General features: G+C 48.9%; 1 protein-coding gene across 3 annotated transcripts in view; it reads right to left on the reverse strand.

Annotated features, from left to right (window-relative positions):
• Positions 1-366: 366 nt before the first annotated feature.
• WNT5B (Wnt family member 5B) overlaps positions 367-16,919 on the reverse strand; it is a 64,431-nt gene continuing 47,878 nt past the window's right edge. For all 3 annotated transcript variants that reach the window (XM_085049396.1, XM_085049394.1, XM_085049395.1), the window contains exons 2-5: positions 15,399-15,529; positions 14,455-14,702; positions 8,553-8,845; positions 367-1,823 (exon numbers count right to left, since the gene is read on the reverse strand). In XM_085049396.1, coding sequence (XP_084905522.1) covers positions 1,365-1,823; positions 8,553-8,845; positions 14,455-14,702; positions 15,399-15,529 — 1,131 coding nt within the window. In that variant the 3' untranslated portion in view covers positions 367-1,364. The remainder of the gene's footprint in view (positions 1,824-8,552; positions 8,846-14,454; positions 14,703-15,398; positions 15,530-16,919) is intronic.

A 16,919-nucleotide genomic window follows, 5' to 3' on the forward strand; every position in this document is an offset into this window, starting at 1 on the left:
CAAATGAACTCTGCAGATGCTGAGAGGTACAGGAAATGTCTTGTGCTAGAAACAGCATTTGCTCCCTGCTTTTTTAATTGGATTCTACTAAAATCCCAATGTGGTAAGACTGATTAGCAGACTTTGGTAATACCTTCTGCCCTGGTACAATTTTATTATAGTCTTTTATTACCAAGGAAAAACACAGGAAAGACTTCCACTGGTGAACATACACCCACACTCTGGGAGCAAACGTTCCTGTGGTGAGCTTATGCCGGGGAAGATCATGGCCCCTGGACTCTGAAACACAGAGCAGCAAAATAAAAGAACCTCACCAAAAGAATAAAACAAAACCACACATGTACACAAGCAACAGAGGGAAAGAAATGTCACTGAGGGGCATTTAATGTTAAAGAGAAACTATACATACTGGGCTGGTGGTGAGGAGGATTTAATAGAGCTGAACAAGGTGACCACCTGCATCCACTTCAGAGAGGAGAACCGGCAGCAGCATGAGGAGTGCTTAAGCAGTCATGTGCATGTGTGTGTGCAATGCTTCTTTCTACTGACAAAATATACTCTGCAAACATCCCTGGGCACCCTCCAGCAGCTTTTCCTCTGTATTGAAAAATTCAGTTTCAGCATGGGATTAAAAGGAAAAAAAATTCCCTCAAACAAGCCGTGTGGTTTGAGCTGGACAGATTTCCCTTGGCCCAGGTGGTACAGCAGAGCTAAATGCTGGCTTCATGGGGACTTCCAGGCTGTGCACTGGTCAGCCACAGGTTGAACCTTCCTTCCTCTCAACAGCAGGCTGTGAACTTTCCTCTACCCCAATGTGGTCTGGGGAGCATCCAGGAATGGTTACAAGACTGAGAATTTTAAGCCATACCCTTGTAGCCTTAGCTAACCTTCCCTCTAATGTGACAAAGCCCTTTACAGGGACCAAGAATCAGCTCCAAATTCCCCAGTGCAGGATTTGAAATTTGAATAACTAGGACTCACCTATGTCTGGCTGTAATTTCCGACGTGCAGTAACTATTGCAAAATGCTGAGATTTACTGATCAGAGAGCAGAAGGAACCCACTCCTTTTCTTCTCACTGGCTTGCTTTCTGTAATGAAATAGCATGTGCTTGTGTGCTTTGCCAGCACCTCCTCAGCTTCTTCACCCTGACTGAAACATCCAAGGGGAGATGCACCCAAAGACAAATTCCCCAACAGAACTGAAGAAATGTCAAATTAGCTGGCCTGACGGGGGAAATTTCAAAACCAAAATGTCTCTTAAATAAGCTTCTTTAATTATTATCATCATCTGTTTATTTATACAAATATAAAATATATTTATATAGATTTATATAATATAGATTTGTCGCTTTGGTGGCTCCTTTCATTTACAGACATACTGGTCAACGATCTCTGTGCACTTTTTACACTTGACATAACAGCACCAATGGAACTTGCAGTGGCAGCGCTCCACCTGCACGCTCTTGAACTGGTCGTAGCCCCGTCCGCAGCACATCAGCTCGCAGCCATCCATGCCCTCCGAGGTCTTGTTGCACAGCCGGCCCTGCGTGCCCAGCGAGCCGGTGGTCTCGTTGCGCAGGCAATAGTCCGGGCTGGGGTCCACGTAGACCAGGTCCTCCTGGGTGGGCATGTTGAAGCGGTTGTTCACCAGCTCCAGCTTGCCCTTGCGGCTGATCCTCATGGCCGCGGCGCTGTCGTACTTCTCCTTCAGCAGGTCGCCCACCTTGCGGAAGTCAGCCAGCTGCAGCCAGCAGGTCTTGAGGCTGCACGAGCCCGACACGCCGTGGCACTTGCAGGCCACGTCTGCCAGCTTGTACACGGCCTGTGGGGAGAGAAATGCAATCAGGCAGAGCTGTGTTTATTCCTGCTGCACTGGCAGCTGGCTTAATTACAATGAATTCATCGCGCTTTCAGAACTGCTTTGATTATCCCGCAATTTCTGTTGTTTCGCCCTTGAGAAGAGACAAAGGTCTTCTCCTCCCCCTGTTGCGACTGCTGTGTTCCTGTTCCCTAAATATTGCTATTTCTGGTCACACTGCCTGCAAACACGACTTCCTCACCCCACCTTCTTTCCCTCTGGCAGATTTCTGGCTTGACAGCAGGGTCACAAGCAGGAAAAAAAGAGAAAGAGTTCTCTTTACATGGACTCTGGAAATTCCCCATCTCACAGACCACCACGGTGTGGCATGTTTTTTCCATTCAGTGCAGCAGAAAGGGAACACCTGGGAACCAACCCATTTCCTACCAGCCGCGCCAGGAACCGACACTATCGTTACAGGGACACATCTGCATCCTTTGGAAACAAATCCACAGACCCACACCCTTTTCCTCCATCTCTCCCAAGAGAACCTCCCCGCGGGGCAGTGCCCAGGGAGAGGCAGGCTGGGGTGGTGGTGTACAGGATGGACACGTGTCCCTGGAAGGGAGCAGTTCACCTCTGCCCGAGGTGCTCACCAGGAGCCCTCGCTGTGTTCCTGCGCCATCTCGTGCCCAGCTCCCTCCACTAGCAGGGCTGTCGCCAGGCAGAACAGACAGGATTTCAAAAGCACACGCAAGCTTTCTGTGCTGCCTTTTCCCAGACACTTTCAGCTACATTTTCAGGAGCCTGCGGGAGCTGCACATGCATCATCACAGCCCTGGAAATCCAGCATCAAAGTTAGCAAAGTGTCTTGAAAATTCAGGGCAGCGAGTGTAAAACACTCATCAGAGTGAGCACAGGATGTAAAGGGAAATGGTGTTTACTCTTCTCCTCCCCACACTAGCTGGAAGGAGAGAGAAATACTGAGAAATATTCTGCAATAACAAAGCTGAAAACCAAGGAAAATAAATGCAGGTTGGGTTTGCTATTTCCATTCATTTCAGAGAGAGGTACAAAACTGCAGTGCCATGTGAGATCCTGTCAGCTCTCAGGCACTGACCCAGCTTGCAAAGCAAGAGCTGAGCATCCCCTCACCATCAGAGCTACTCTATCTCACAGCAGCTTGAGCCCTTGCTCCTCATCCTCTCACCACCAGGCTCACATCTGCTCTCCCAAGACCATCCTGCAGTGCTTTTGCCAGATCCTACATGCCAAGCAGAGATTTTTGGCATCAGCTGCTAAATTACCCCCAGCTGTATCTGCTGGGGGAGAGCAAGGAACATGAGAACAAAATAGGGTGTACTGAAAGAGACAGCGATGTGTCTTCTAGCCAGGGTTTCTGCTGAAAAAAAGCAGCCAAGCACAGAGGTTTCTTTTCTGCCTCACTCACTGACACAGAAGAAAGCTTCCCAGCTCCCTGCTTTCATGTGCCAAGGTGATTAAGGCAATTGAGCATACTGCAAGCAAAACCTTCTGCCTATAACAATGTTCTGGACCAGCAGGGAGAGGTCACAGTTCTCCTACAACAACTGGTTGCTCCTTGCCTTACTAATGTCTAGTGCTTTTGACAGCCAGTGAAGACTCAATTTGGCTTAATGGCTAAATCACATGGAGGCCAATCCAGCTCCTGAGAAAGTCAATGGAGTGAGTCCTTAAAACAGAAAAGCTTTAGTTCTGCTCCTCAGAGCTCAATTTACCGAGGCAATCCCTCATGGTGCAATGTAACAGCTACAAGCTGGGAGTTAAGCACTCGTCTTGGATCAAACTACAACTGCAGAGGACCAACCACACCGTTACTTAAGGATTCCTGCTGTACTATGACCAGACAGGCTACAGCTGAATTTCCTGAGCACCAGACACTTACTATATCCTCCCTGCACTGCCAGCCTGCTTGTTATAAGCTTGTGTTAGCACTTTTTGGTTATGGTTCTGTCAAATCCCAGGCCACTCATGCCTCCCTTGCCCTCGCATGTGTTTTTATAAAGTATTATGATTCTTCCTAATCCCGGGCTTTGTTCCTTTAGAAAAACACTGCAACTCAATCCCCCTCAGTTAATGTCATGGGAATGAGTTCACTCTGACTTGGCTTTAGGCAACTGATGCTCAAAACATCTGGCCCATGTGGGTAGTAGCTGTTCTGGGGAAGGCGAGTGCTACCGGTTATCACAGGTGAGCATGGTGCCACTCAGCCCCCCACAGCTCCCACCACCCTGTCCTGTGGAGGCAACCATAGCTTCAGCTGCTAAATGACTCTCCCACTCTCCCCCTTTGCTGTCCAGATGAGGAGAAGGCAGAGGAAATTGGAGAATTCCTCTCTGACCAGGCTCGGGTCAAGGTAAAGAATAACAGACCCCACATGCAGTTCTGAGGGCAGGATCTGATCGATGGCCATGCCACTTAAACAGGTTGAAAATGCCTCTAATGGAAAGGTTTAAAGCCTCCTCCCATAAGCCCAAGTTCTCTTCCAATTCTTTCTGTGCAAGAATGGGAACAGGAAGAGAATTAATGGGTAATTCCTCTGTGGTCAATTAGCCAGACCCCCTTCCAGGCTCTTCTGGCAGTGGCTGGAGTGACTGATGACTGAGGGCTGCCATATGCTGACTGGGTAAACAGCGTGGAAGGACTGACTGCCACAGGCTGCCAGACAGAGTGACAGATAAGGAATGGGGGAAGTGAGAGAGGGTAATGGAGACCAATTGGAAGAAAAAGACAGATGGAAGGAAAGGACATATTGAGATAACAGCCAAAGACAAACAAACAAGAGCAATAAAGCCAGAAGCCACCAGCACAAGGACTCCGATGCGGAGTGAAGGGGTGATGAGGTCAGCACTGCCTGAAAGATAAAAGACCTCTGATCCCCTCCTGTCCCCCCCCAGCTCCTTCTGAAAACCATGGAGAGAAGGGACAATCCTCTCTTCTGCCACCCCAGCTCCTCAGGATTCAAGAAGAACTTTCTCATTCACAGGAAACTGAGTAAAGGGACATGCAAAAAAAATGGTCTAAAAATCATAAGGTATCAACTGAAACACTGGCCATGAAAGCAGGGCAAGGCTGTTGTGGGATGGCTGCTGGTGGTCACTCTGCAGTGCTCACTGCTGGGTCTCCAGTGTCCTTTATTGCAGCATAAACTTTTGGGAATATGGAGTTACATTACATATGCACCTTCCTACTTACCAAACCAGTATCTCAGAAGTTTAGGAATGCAGAACTAGACAGGACCTCCTGGATTATTAACTATGATCTCTTGCTATTATAGGCACTGCTTCAAGTAACATTTTCACTAAATGCATAGGATGCCCTTTTAAAAGCAATTAGGTTTTCAGACACCATTATTCTGATCACGATTCCAACAATAAAATATCTTTTTCTGATTTCCAGCCTAAATGTATTTACTTTATGCCCATTTGCTATTGTGCCAAATTGGCCTTTTGCTTAAAGAGTACTTTTCCTTCCCTATTACTTCTCCCACGAACACAGACATCAGTCATATCCTCTCTCCACTTTCACTTTACTAGGCTAAATATGGCAAGCTGTTCTAGCCTACTTTCTTAAGAAAAGATTCCTGTCCCTTGGGTCAGCCCTAACAAGTCTTTTCTAGTCTGAGGTCATTTTACTTGGGAATATGAGAACATACAATATTTTGGGGCCTCATGAGAGCTTAATACAATGGCATTAGTATTCCCCCATGTTTTATAAAAAGACTTATGTCTAGTATGTTACAGGATATTTACCACCTTCCAAGCCACATTACATCTGCAGTCATTTGCAGCCAACTGCTGCGACCAATTCTTTCCTACTCTTTTCCTAATGACTAAAGATGTCTTTCATACAAGGCCTCAAATGATGGTCTGAAGGTTGCTTTATTGAATGTCATTAGCTGCTGTACACAATTCAGATTTTCCTCTGCAGCCATAATACCTGCCACCTCTGCATCATTAGCAAAGTTCATCAGCCCATTCCTAATGCTTGTGTTGAGGCTGAGGAGCAAAAATACTGAGGGCAAGTCCTTGATGAGCTCTGCTAATCAAGCTCCATTAAAATCAAGCTCCATTCTTTCACACAACTTACTGATGTCTTTCCTTGAACCAGTTTCTTGTCCATCTCACAGCTACTGAAATTTTCATTATATTTCCCAGTTTAACTAAGAATTTCCCATGTGGGAAATACCTCCAGTGTTTCACAGAAGTTCACATAAATGAGACCTATCAGATCTAGTCTGCTTTTAGAAAATCAGTGATGTTCTAAAGATTGTGTGATCAACCTTTCAAAAAGTCTTCTCAATTTATTTCCCATTTTGCCTATGAGATACCCAGTGCCCCCACTCCAACTCAGAGCCCCAGGTAAAGCACTCACTCACTTTGGGTATCAAAACTTCTCTGCCTTTAGACTCAGCCCCATCCTCACTGACTGTCTCCTTTCTTCCAATCTCCTCCAATTTCCAAAGTTTAAAAAACATTTGCTGTTTATTTTATTAGCCTCTGCAAGGTCTGACTCAGCATGATTTTTACTGTTCTCACCTCATCTTTACACTTCTTGACCTCTAAGACAGAGCTTTTCATTATTTATTTGCTATCTTTTTTTTTTCCCCTCCATTCTTAGTAGGCATTTGGTCTACTCCTAACAGCTCTTCTGTGGCAGTTATTCATTCAGTGAGGTCTGGATATTCTTCCTACAACTTTTTTTCTCTTGTTGGCATGCAGAGTTGTAATGGCTTTAGCATCTTTGACTTGAAAAAGTTCCAGACCTCCTCCACATCCAGTTCCTCGGCTGAGCTTATTAACCAGCTCCCTTAGTTTATCAGAGTGTTTTTGAAATCCACAAGCTTAATTGCACACTGGTTTATACTTCCATTTAATTTAATTTAAAATGACTTGTGTTCATTTAATCCAGGTTATTTTCTACAGCCATCTGTTCTACAGAGAACACAAAACCTAACCTTGAAATACCTGTCTTTTGCTGGCTCCTTTGGAAAACCTATATTCTGTCTCTGGATCCCTCAAGGCAGTAAGACTGGCTGTTGGAGTCTCATGTTCATTCCTTACTTTAGGCAGGGTATTTGTTTGTAGTTATCCAAGTTCATCACTCCAGATATGCAGGATGTTCAAAGCCAGTAATGAAGAAAAAAACATCACATACAGGCTGCTAATCCACCACACACCCCCTCTGCCTCATTTCTAAGCAAATGCACACTCTCTGCCCATCCAAGCCAAAAAAACCCAATCCCAAACCAAAATTCGCTGAGTTATACAGCTTTCAAGTCCAGTTTTTCACCTACTGCAAATTTACCACTATTTGATTTTGCCAAAGAACCATTAAGTACTTCCAGTGCTTCAACCTGACATGCTGATTTCACAACCAAAAAAATAGAGTAAATCATCTTTGGAGGCAAAATGAAGCTGAAATTACATGCAGAAAAGACAGACATCCAGACATCCAAGGGAAAGAGAAAGATAATTCAGTAACAATTAGAAGTAAGAAAGGGCAGAAAATTGATAAGGAAACTAAGGATATTAGTTAGAATGTGCAGAAGAGCAAGACTAAGTACACTTAATGGGATTTTTTTAACATGAATTAGAAAGAAAATTAACCTTTGAAAAGCTTACTTCTAGGGAAGAATGATAAAAATTTAAAACACCCTAGGGAAAATGCACAAATGTTCAAGTTAGTATTCCTGTTCTACTTTTGGAAAGAGGCAGGATTACACAGCTGCACTGCATATGAATGACGCTACACCTTCCAGGCTATTAATCACAGACAGAGGAATTGTGTGAAAAGCAGAAGTGCATACACTGAATGCATACAAAAGGGGTATGGGAAAATTGCAATGGGTACACTAAAGTGACAAGAAAATGATTTGATGGCTGATGAGAACCTCTGAAAGTGAGAGAGTCTTCAGTGCTCAATCTAGTTTGTCAAGAAAGAATGGTGAATAAATTACAGTAGATAAATACTTGTATGCAGACGAAATTCTGATTACTAAAAGGATTTTGGATTTAGCTGTAAAAGTCAAAAAGAGAACTGACTGGAAGCTGGAGCCAGATAAATTCAAATGATCATTAGGTTCAGAGCTGAAACAGTGATTAATGCTGGTGGCATACTACAAAGGGAAAAGTGATGGATTTTCCATCCCTAGGGGTCCTCAGATCAAAACTGTGAATCTTCTCAGGAAATGTTTGTCATGTAAATGCAAACTATTTATTGTGCCCAGTACCAAGGTAACTGAGCAAGGCCTATGTTTCAGAGATAGCCAGGCTCCTGGCCTTGTATTCCGAAAAATCTGAATGATGGTAGTAGAAGAGATCCCTACATACCAAAAGATTCTTCTTTTCACCACCAGCCTGTCACTTTCAGAGCCCTGGGAAGCTGATTTCTTAGACATAAACCTTAAAAATGGGCCATAGCAGCACCTAGTTTATTTGTAAAGGGCTTAAGTGTCTGCATGTGTGCCATACTGTGTCTCAACAAACCTCAAAATTCACTAGCTTTAGCTGGCAATGGAAACCTGACATTAAAACTGGAATACTGTCAATATTGTCTGTAATATTCACAAAAATGCAGAAAATGTGACCATACACTTTTACCAGGGCATCACTGGACTATCCCTCGTCAAACCTTCAAGTAATTTGGTACCCAGCTACCTCCAGCCTTCTGCATCTCCCTGTGAGAAAAAGGAAAGGCCCAGCACTATCTTACCCTGCGGCCAGCCTCGTTGTTCTGCAGGTTCATCAGCATGCGCGCCTGCTCCTCCGAACCTCTCACGTAGTTCTTCTCCCTCTCCTTGGCATCCACAAACTCCTTGGCGAAGCGATAGCCGTACTCCACGTTGTCCCCACAGCCACCCCACAGCCAGTCTCGGGGCAAGTCCTTGGGCCGGGCGGTGCGGCTGCAGCCACAGCTGGACAGCTCTCCCTCGCGGCAGGCGCGGCTGATGGCGTTCACCACCCCGGCCGCGCTCACGGCGTAGGTGAAGGCAGTCTCTCGGCTACCTGGGAGAGAAGGGACAGCAAATTAACCCCAGAGAGATATCTTTGGGTGTGCAACACACAGCCAGGAGACAGCAAACAGGCTCCAGGCAGCAGGGCATGGTGTGCTCTGGAAAGGTGTGTGGAATTTACTGGAACAAAAGAATGCGATGGTCAAGTGCAAGGGCACCATCCTGGTGTGGATAGTGACTCCAGAGAGGCAGGGACTGCTCAGCCTCTTTCCCCTTCACTTATCCTCTCACTCTAACTCTCAACCAGCAACAGGGTTGTTCACTTGCTGAAAATACCGCTGCTGACTTAGCCAGTGCATTTGCCAATAATCACTGAAGAACAAGTAATGAGGTTGAGTCTGTGCAAAAGGAGCATTCTGGTTAAGCCAATTATCACTCTGGAATGGTTTTCATTTAGTTGGCACAAGCAGTCTTTATGAGCTCCTCTTCATCGACCTTATTTTGGTTTACATAAGGTCAGCTGAAAATTGGTTGTAGACAGAGTGAAGGAAACTCATTTTTACGCTACAGCATCAAGGCAGAGGCTCTTCCACTACCTGCAGAACCACAGTGCTGGAAGAAGTAAAACGTTCCCATGTAGACAATAATAAATATAAAGATTTTCCATTAGCAGGTTTACTAGAGACTGCCCTGCTTGGCGTGTATGCCCTACACAGCTCAGCAGCTGGATCAGATCTCCAGCTCTGTATTCCTGGCAGGGATTCAGCCCCAGTGTGACCGGGGCACCAGCACAGCCAGAGCACTGCATGAGGCCAAGCACCAGGAGTGCTGAGTGTCTGCAGAGGGGGAGAAGGAGAGGGAGGCAATCCACACCTGCACTCTCACCACGAGGTCTAATAAATAGCTAAACCAACACCTCCAGAGCCATTGTGTTCGTCACCAAACGCTCAGGTGATAAAGAGGACAACTGCCAAAGCTTCATTAGAGCAAGCAAGCTAATTGTGAAGGGCTACTTACACCAAGCCCCAGCAAGATGCTCTCAAGCAAATTTTAATGACTTCAGAGGGCAGGTCCTCAAAGAATAGTTTATCACCAGCCCACGAGGCTCTCAGTGCCAGCTCCCTCAGCAGGGCTGAGTTGATGCATTTGGTGTGCTCTTGTTCCAGTTTGCACGTGCTGACAATCTCTAATTAATAGCAGTTTATTAACCAGCTTGGTGGTAATGACCCAAGACAAAGGCAAGGCTGTAAATGGCATCCACCTTGCAGAAGAATTTTTTGTTATTTTTCCCCTCACTAAATGAGAGATGAACACTAAGGGCTTCTGCTCTGGAACACAGCTGATAAAATGCTACATGACACATAATACAGAAGGGAGGTCCTTCCTCGAAGGTCATTAGATGGGAACTATGCTCACCAAACCTCCATGGTCCAAAAGATGGAGAGGAGTGACTTCTAGTTAAGGTAACTCAGCTGAGACTGCCCATAAGGGATTTAGGGTAATTGTTCAGTAACCAAAATCAAGCTTTTACTCATATAGTTTGCTTTGCATGTTATGGGTATTTTAAGATAACAGTCCAGTGTGCAGTTTTGCCTCTGTGTGTATGAAGAAAGCCCTGAGGACACACTAGTCATCCTTTTAAAGAGAGCATTCCCCTGTCTATAGGGATTAAAATACATGCAAGGAGATTCGGACCTCACACTGTGACAGCTCATGCAGAGCCTGCATGACTCCAGGTGCTTAGCATCCTTACAGCCTGACTGAGATCCCTGAAAAGACACTAGGATTTACACTTTTACTGTCCATATTTTAACCATCCCCATCTGTCAGATGCAGCAGCACAACTCCATGTGCAGCCCCTGCATCTGCACGAGTTGTTCAGGCTGCTGAGGATGGTGGTGGGAGAGGCTGGAACAAATCACAGCAGGGTGGGGTATTTTTACTCCCCTTGCTGCCCACAAAGCAAATACTTGGAAAAGTATTTGGGTTTTTGCTCGTCCTCTTAAAGTTCACTCCAGTTCTGAAGCTCTGCTCTGTCGTCTCCAAGGACGGGGATGTTTCCCCCAAATTTGTTCTGCCCTCACCTACATCTTTGCCGGCCAGGATGTCACCCGGTGCTGCCGGGGCTGGTGCTGTGGGCCCCGGGAGGCTCTGCCCGCCTGCGGGGAGCTGCACGGAGCTCTGCTGCCCTCCTGTGCCCGCCTGCCAGCGGCAGCACGGCGGGGAGCCCGGGGCTGCGGCCGCTCTCGGGGGCACCGGGGAGGATGCGGCTTGGGCAGGACCCAGCAAGGCTCAGCTGCCATGGCTCGCTGCTCTGGAGCTGCTCGAGAAGGAAATGAGAGAAGAGCGGACTCCGTTGGGGAGATTGACACACAAGCGTGTCGCTTTAACTTTTTTCATTGAAAAAGTTCTAGTTTCAAAGCACTGTTTTTAAAAGCACTACCCTAAAGTTTGCCAATCTCGAAGAAAAACAAGGAAAAAATATTTCTCTTTGTTCTCTGCTTTTATGACTTTTTTTTTTTTTTTCCCCTTTTAGCATTTGAAAAGGCAGAAGAGATAAGATCTTTGGCTCCAGAAATGACTGGACTAACCTGGAAACCCCAGCCTTGAATTTAGGATTCTGCTGGAGGAGATATGTTCTCTCCTCCCCTGAGGAAATTCTATTGTGACCTTTTGGGGTGCTCTGTCCTCTCCCCCTCATAAATGTAGCAGTAAGGAATGTGTCTGTATATAATGTATAGCAACACATACATATACACATATATCCACACATGCAGTCTAAAATCTGTATTGACAGAACAGGAAGCAACTTCGGAAGGATAATTTTTTACATCATTAGATATTGTTATTGAATGAACCACATTTAAAAGGTAAGAGCAAGTCTCATAACAACACAAACACTAGGAGAAAACAATGCTCAAAAGCAGCCTACTTCAGTGCTATGGGTGCCCCTCCAAAAGCTTTGTACCACTGGACTGCCTCACTTCCATGAAACACACAAAATGAAGGTGTAATGATTAAACACAGACCGACCAGCTCTCCTGTTTCTGAGCCGAGTCAAGTTCTGTGAAGGGGAAAGGAAACTAATCTTCCAGGGTTTCTGAGTGAACGCTCTCACAAGGATCTCCCAGGCTTTGGACCTGGCCAAGTCAGGTTCTCCTCCCCTTTCACATTCTAGCGCAGCTCAAGAAATCATGTAATCTATGCCATGCTCGCATCGGTGGGTGGGCAGCCGAGGGTTGTTGGCACACTGTCCACCTTCTGGGTCCTTCTTATCTCCTTTCCCCTCCCTCTCCACAACAATCTGGCATGCCTGTGCACTCTTGCAGATATTCTGGTCTCCAGACCTTTCTCGTGCCATTGGCACAGAGTACAGAAAAAGGGCTGTGGTCCAAATTTGGGGCTCAGAGGTTGCAAACAGGAGACAGACACACAGTATGAACTCAGGCAAGAATGACTTTATATCTGGCACAACCTAAGAGATTCAAAGGCTTTGTCTTCTTCCCCAGTGTGGAAAATATATTTGCTGAAATGATAAGCAGTGACTCATTACAAAGTAGGAAAATGCAAAAGTGGAAGGTGAAACTAGGAAAAAAGAGGAGAGGCAGTGTCTCCCTCCACAGCAGCTTATCACTGATACAGGAACAGCCATGAATCACCAAAGATCCTGGAATACCCCAGGCCACCTTTGGTAACGTTTTGCTTTTGTGCAGTCTTGTATCCGAACATGCTCTAACTGACCAGAGAAAGGTTTCAAACTCTGTTAGGATAGGTTTTCAAACAGTGGGCAACCACAGGCAGTCACCTCACAGACACTGCCATCAGCAGATTCCCACTACAGATACAACAGGACTCAACAAACAAATGCACACACACACAAAAAAACTAGCGGGAGCAGGACTGATGGTCATACCCATCACATATCTACATCACCTCTGCCTTCACCAAAACACAAAAAAATCTACTCCCCATCCTAACTAACAGGATCAAATTCATTTTAGAGAGGAGAAATCCTCCCATTTCCACTATTCACTCTAGTTCCTTCTTCCTGTACACATTCTGATTCTTCCTGAAAGTTTTTCATCCTTCAGCTCTGATCTTTGCTCTTAGTTCCCCCTTACTTCTCTCCACATGTGGACTCTCTCACTGAATCAACCCAGAGTTGCAGGAAGCTGCTCGAGAATGAGGATTGCTCCTGAAGGGGAAATTCCTATTTTCTTGCATTCTTGTGGACTCACAGGTATTTTTTGGGATTTAAAATTTACACTGTTCTTTAGGAGAAGTTACACGTGAGGGAGTGGCATCAGAAAGGAGAGACGGAGGTGTATTTTCTGTCCTTTTCTTTTGGTGGATGGAATTTCAGTTTTCATCCCCCAAAGCACAAGTTTTAACAATCTGGGATTGCATGCAGCCCCATCTGGCCACCACCCTTGCTATCAGAGAGATCAAGGATGCACAGATGCCTTGGATGTGTGACAGGAACTGGAAGTATGCGTCAGGAAACGGCATTTCCGAGGGGAGTACCCCACAGGAGAACTGTTGGGGTATGGGCTGGGCAGAAAGGGAGGAATTAGAATAGCTCTGGTGGGCTGAATTGGGGATTCTGCAAGATTGAGTAACACATGAAGAAATATCCTTAGAATTCTCCAGGGTGACACATGAAATTCAGGATCAAGTGGAAGAGATCACAGGACTTTGTGCCCTATTGCCTTAACGCCCCAGAGGTATTAAAGATGCATCTCTTGGGTGTCCTGCTGCCTATGCATTTTTTTTTGAGAGTAAAGCCAAAAAAGTGCAAGCAATACTGAGGGTACAGGAGCTGAAGGTCTTTTCCATCCCTTGAGTTCACAACCCAGAAATAGTTCTGATTCTTCAGTGTAAATGATTGGCTTTGTGGGTGGGAAACAAAACCTTCAGACAGGGGTTGTGGAGAGTGAGTGAGTGTGAGTGAGTGTGTGTGTGTGTGTGTGTGTGGCTGTTTTAACACCTTTTCTTTATTGGCCTGGCTGTCGGACATATCAAACCTAGCCCGGATTTCTCAGTTTCTTGCCATCAGATCATTGCATTTCAAAAGGAGCTGGGACAATGTAGCTAGGTCACACCTCAATTCAAGTGCAGCAATGGCCTGTCAAAGTGCCTCTTACGGCCAGCAGGGCAGGAATTATAAAAATCTCTTAGGTTTACACAGAAAGTGGCAGGGAAGGGGGGAATTTCCATGCCCGGGGAGTCCATATTTCCCTGCATTCCCAGTCCGAGATGCTGGGAATGATAACATGGGGCCATTGTTCCTGGCTCCAGCTTCTTCCCTCATTACCTTTAAAGAAGCACATGAAACAGAGGCAGCCACCCCCCTCTCCCTGACCTTTTCGTGCTCCTCCCAAAAGAAACTGTTACCCACTCGCCCTCCGCTGCCCCAGCTGGCTCCTGCTGTGGCCGAGGTGCATTGGTGCCACCACCCAGGCACAAGCAGCACTCGGGCAGTGTCTGCACACCAGGGAATGGGAAAGCTCCTTAAAGGCAGCTTTAGGAGCCTAGGTAATGGTGCTTATCACTCCTGCATGTGTATGTGAAGGACGGCAGAGAGGTGCAGAGGGACAGCCGGCCTGCGCCCAGCACCTCCCTGTACTGCTGGGTGTTCTTCAGTACTACAGATGTTCCTACCTATTTTCATGACCCTTCCAAAGACGGAAGTGTTGTCCACCGTGCTGCAGTTCCACCGCCGCTGCCGAAACTGGTACTGGCACTCCTTGATAGCGCTGCGGGCCCCTTCCCCGATGAACACCATGTGCTCCTGGTAGAGCTGGCAGAGCTTGCGCTGCCCGGGGGAAAGTCCCGGCAGCTGGCTGCACACCGGCTGGGCGCCGATGATGTACATCTCAGGTCTCTGGATGGGGTTCATGGCCAAAGACCTACGATGAGAAAAACATCCCGAGGAGTCTGGAAAGAGAGGCCCCCTCCACGAAGCGCCCGACACCTCTCCCCAGCAGCCCAGCCCAGCCCCGCTCCGGGAGCCCGGGCGCATTTCTCATGTCATGTCATGCCTCCCTCCACGGCTCTGCCAGATGCGAGGCTTTTCCAGGGCTCTAGCGGGAGAAACACTGTTCGTTTGTAACCCGAGTTTAAACACAGAGGACACCCGGGATGGGGAGGGGGCAGAGAGAAAGCTCAGCACTTTCTCCGCAGAAGAAAGCGAGCAGCTATTTTACACAGCGCCAGCGAGCGATGCTTGCCTCCGAGCCAGGCTATTTTCCGCTCTTCGGGGGAAGGGGGCTCCGCGGCTGCTCCCAGGGCTTTTGGCAGCGGGTAGGAAACCTTACCCATCCACTCCCTACGCATTCCCCACATCCTAAAGCCCGGACGGCATTTCAGCGAGCCCGTACAAAAGGAGCCCAGAAATGCCTGGAGGAGAGGGGCTGCGTCCCACGTCTCCCGAAACTGGGCAGGGACAGCGTGAGGGGGAGAAACCTGGATAGAAGGGAGTTGCTGCGAAAGAAGCCCGGGAAGTTCCCGCGGAGGGCACAGGGCAGGGAGCTGCCGCACGGCCCCGGACGGTCCCGGTCCCCGGCCCGCGGCGGACAAAGGCGCCGCCGGCTCCCCTCACTTACCACCAGGAGTTGGCGTCGGCCACCGGCGAGGTGCAGCTGCAGAGGAGCGCGGCGGCGAGGGCCAGCCTCGGCCCGGTCATGGTGGGCTGCGGGGGCAGCCCCCGCGGAGCCGGCCGCCGGGACGGGGCGCCCTGCGGAGAAGTGCCGAGGAGAAGCCCTTGGAGCGGGGCCTGCGTGCGGCGGGGGCGCGGCGAGCTCAGCCCGGCTGCCGCCCCCTCCCACCCCGCAGGACCCTCCCCCGGCCGCCGCCTCCCGGGGGCTCCGGCGGCGGCCCTGCCTCCCGCCCGCCCCCGGCCCCGGGGCAGGGGCCGCGCTGCCGGGGCTCTGCCGCCGCCGCCGGAGCCTCCCCGTCGGGCCCGGGGGGAGCGCAGAGAGGCGCGGGGCCGTTCTCGCACTTACGGGCGTCGGGAGGGCTTCCCGGAGCCTCCGGGCCGCCCCCGGCTCGGCCGCCTTTGCTGCGCCCCCCGCTCCGCCGGTGCCGGGGAGCCCCGCGGCCGCAGGTGTGCGGGGAGCCGGCGGGGCACATCAAAGCGCCGCGCCGGCCCCGCTGCCTTTGTAATGCGGAGTCGGCTCGGAAATGAGCTGCCCCCTCCCCAAAACGGCCTCCCGAGGGCCCCACGCCACGGCCCCAGCCCCGTGCCCCGGGCGGGGGGTCTGCGGGGCTCAGCCGGGCCGCCAGCGACGAGAGCAGATAGGGCTGGCACCGGAGACCAATGGCTTTATGGGCAGGGGAGCTGGACAGGAGAAAAGCTTCAAAGGCTCCTCTTGTCCAAACACACTCTCCCTTCCCCACTGGAAGCACTGCGAACCTCAAAGGCAGGGCAATCCGCAGCTCCCCAGCCCTGTCACTCCCAAGACACCGGCAGAAAGCAAAAAGCAAATGCAGTCGTCCTGCACTGTGCAGGTACTTCTAACGTGTTCCTCACCCCCTGCCTCTCTCATGTCATAGGGAAACAGCCACCTTATCACACCATCAACACCGTTGCTGCTGCCTCCATCTCTACAAGGCTTCCCACTGTCCTGTCCTACTCTGCACCGCACGGTTCCCACCTCTCTTCCACGGATAAATGCCTCCTGCCCCAGCCTCCTCACCAGGCCTGGTGTCCCCCCAGCCCCTGCAGCAGCGGGTCCCCAAAGGCAGGCTGAACACACAGGTCCCCCCTGGCTGTGGCTGTGGGGTACAAAGTAACCAGCCTTGCTGTCTGCCTCACGAGCAGCACCCGAGACATGAATCATCAGCCTCGGCAGCTCAGACTGCTGAAGTATATTTTTTATCGAATTCCTTGCACCCGCTACGGTGGACTTGCTGTGTTTGTTTGCAGCACGCTTCGCTTCCTCCCCCATCCAGATGTGCTGTACCTGCAGCTGGTGGCCCATCTCACCTGGCAGGCAGATGTGGGGCTGCAAGTGCCAGAATTAGCCTCAGGACAAAAAAGCCTTGTGTGACCCAGCACCTCAGTGGGAAGGGAGTTTTACTGCTTGGGCACAGCAGGATCCATGTCTGAAGAAAACAGGGTGACT

This window comes from Lichenostomus cassidix, chromosome 1Ab (genome assembly GCF_008360975.1).
Source record: "Lichenostomus cassidix isolate B80296 chromosome 1Ab, HeHo_3.0, whole genome shotgun sequence".
Classification (NCBI taxonomy): domain Eukaryota; kingdom Metazoa; phylum Chordata; class Aves; order Passeriformes; family Meliphagidae; genus Lichenostomus; species Lichenostomus cassidix.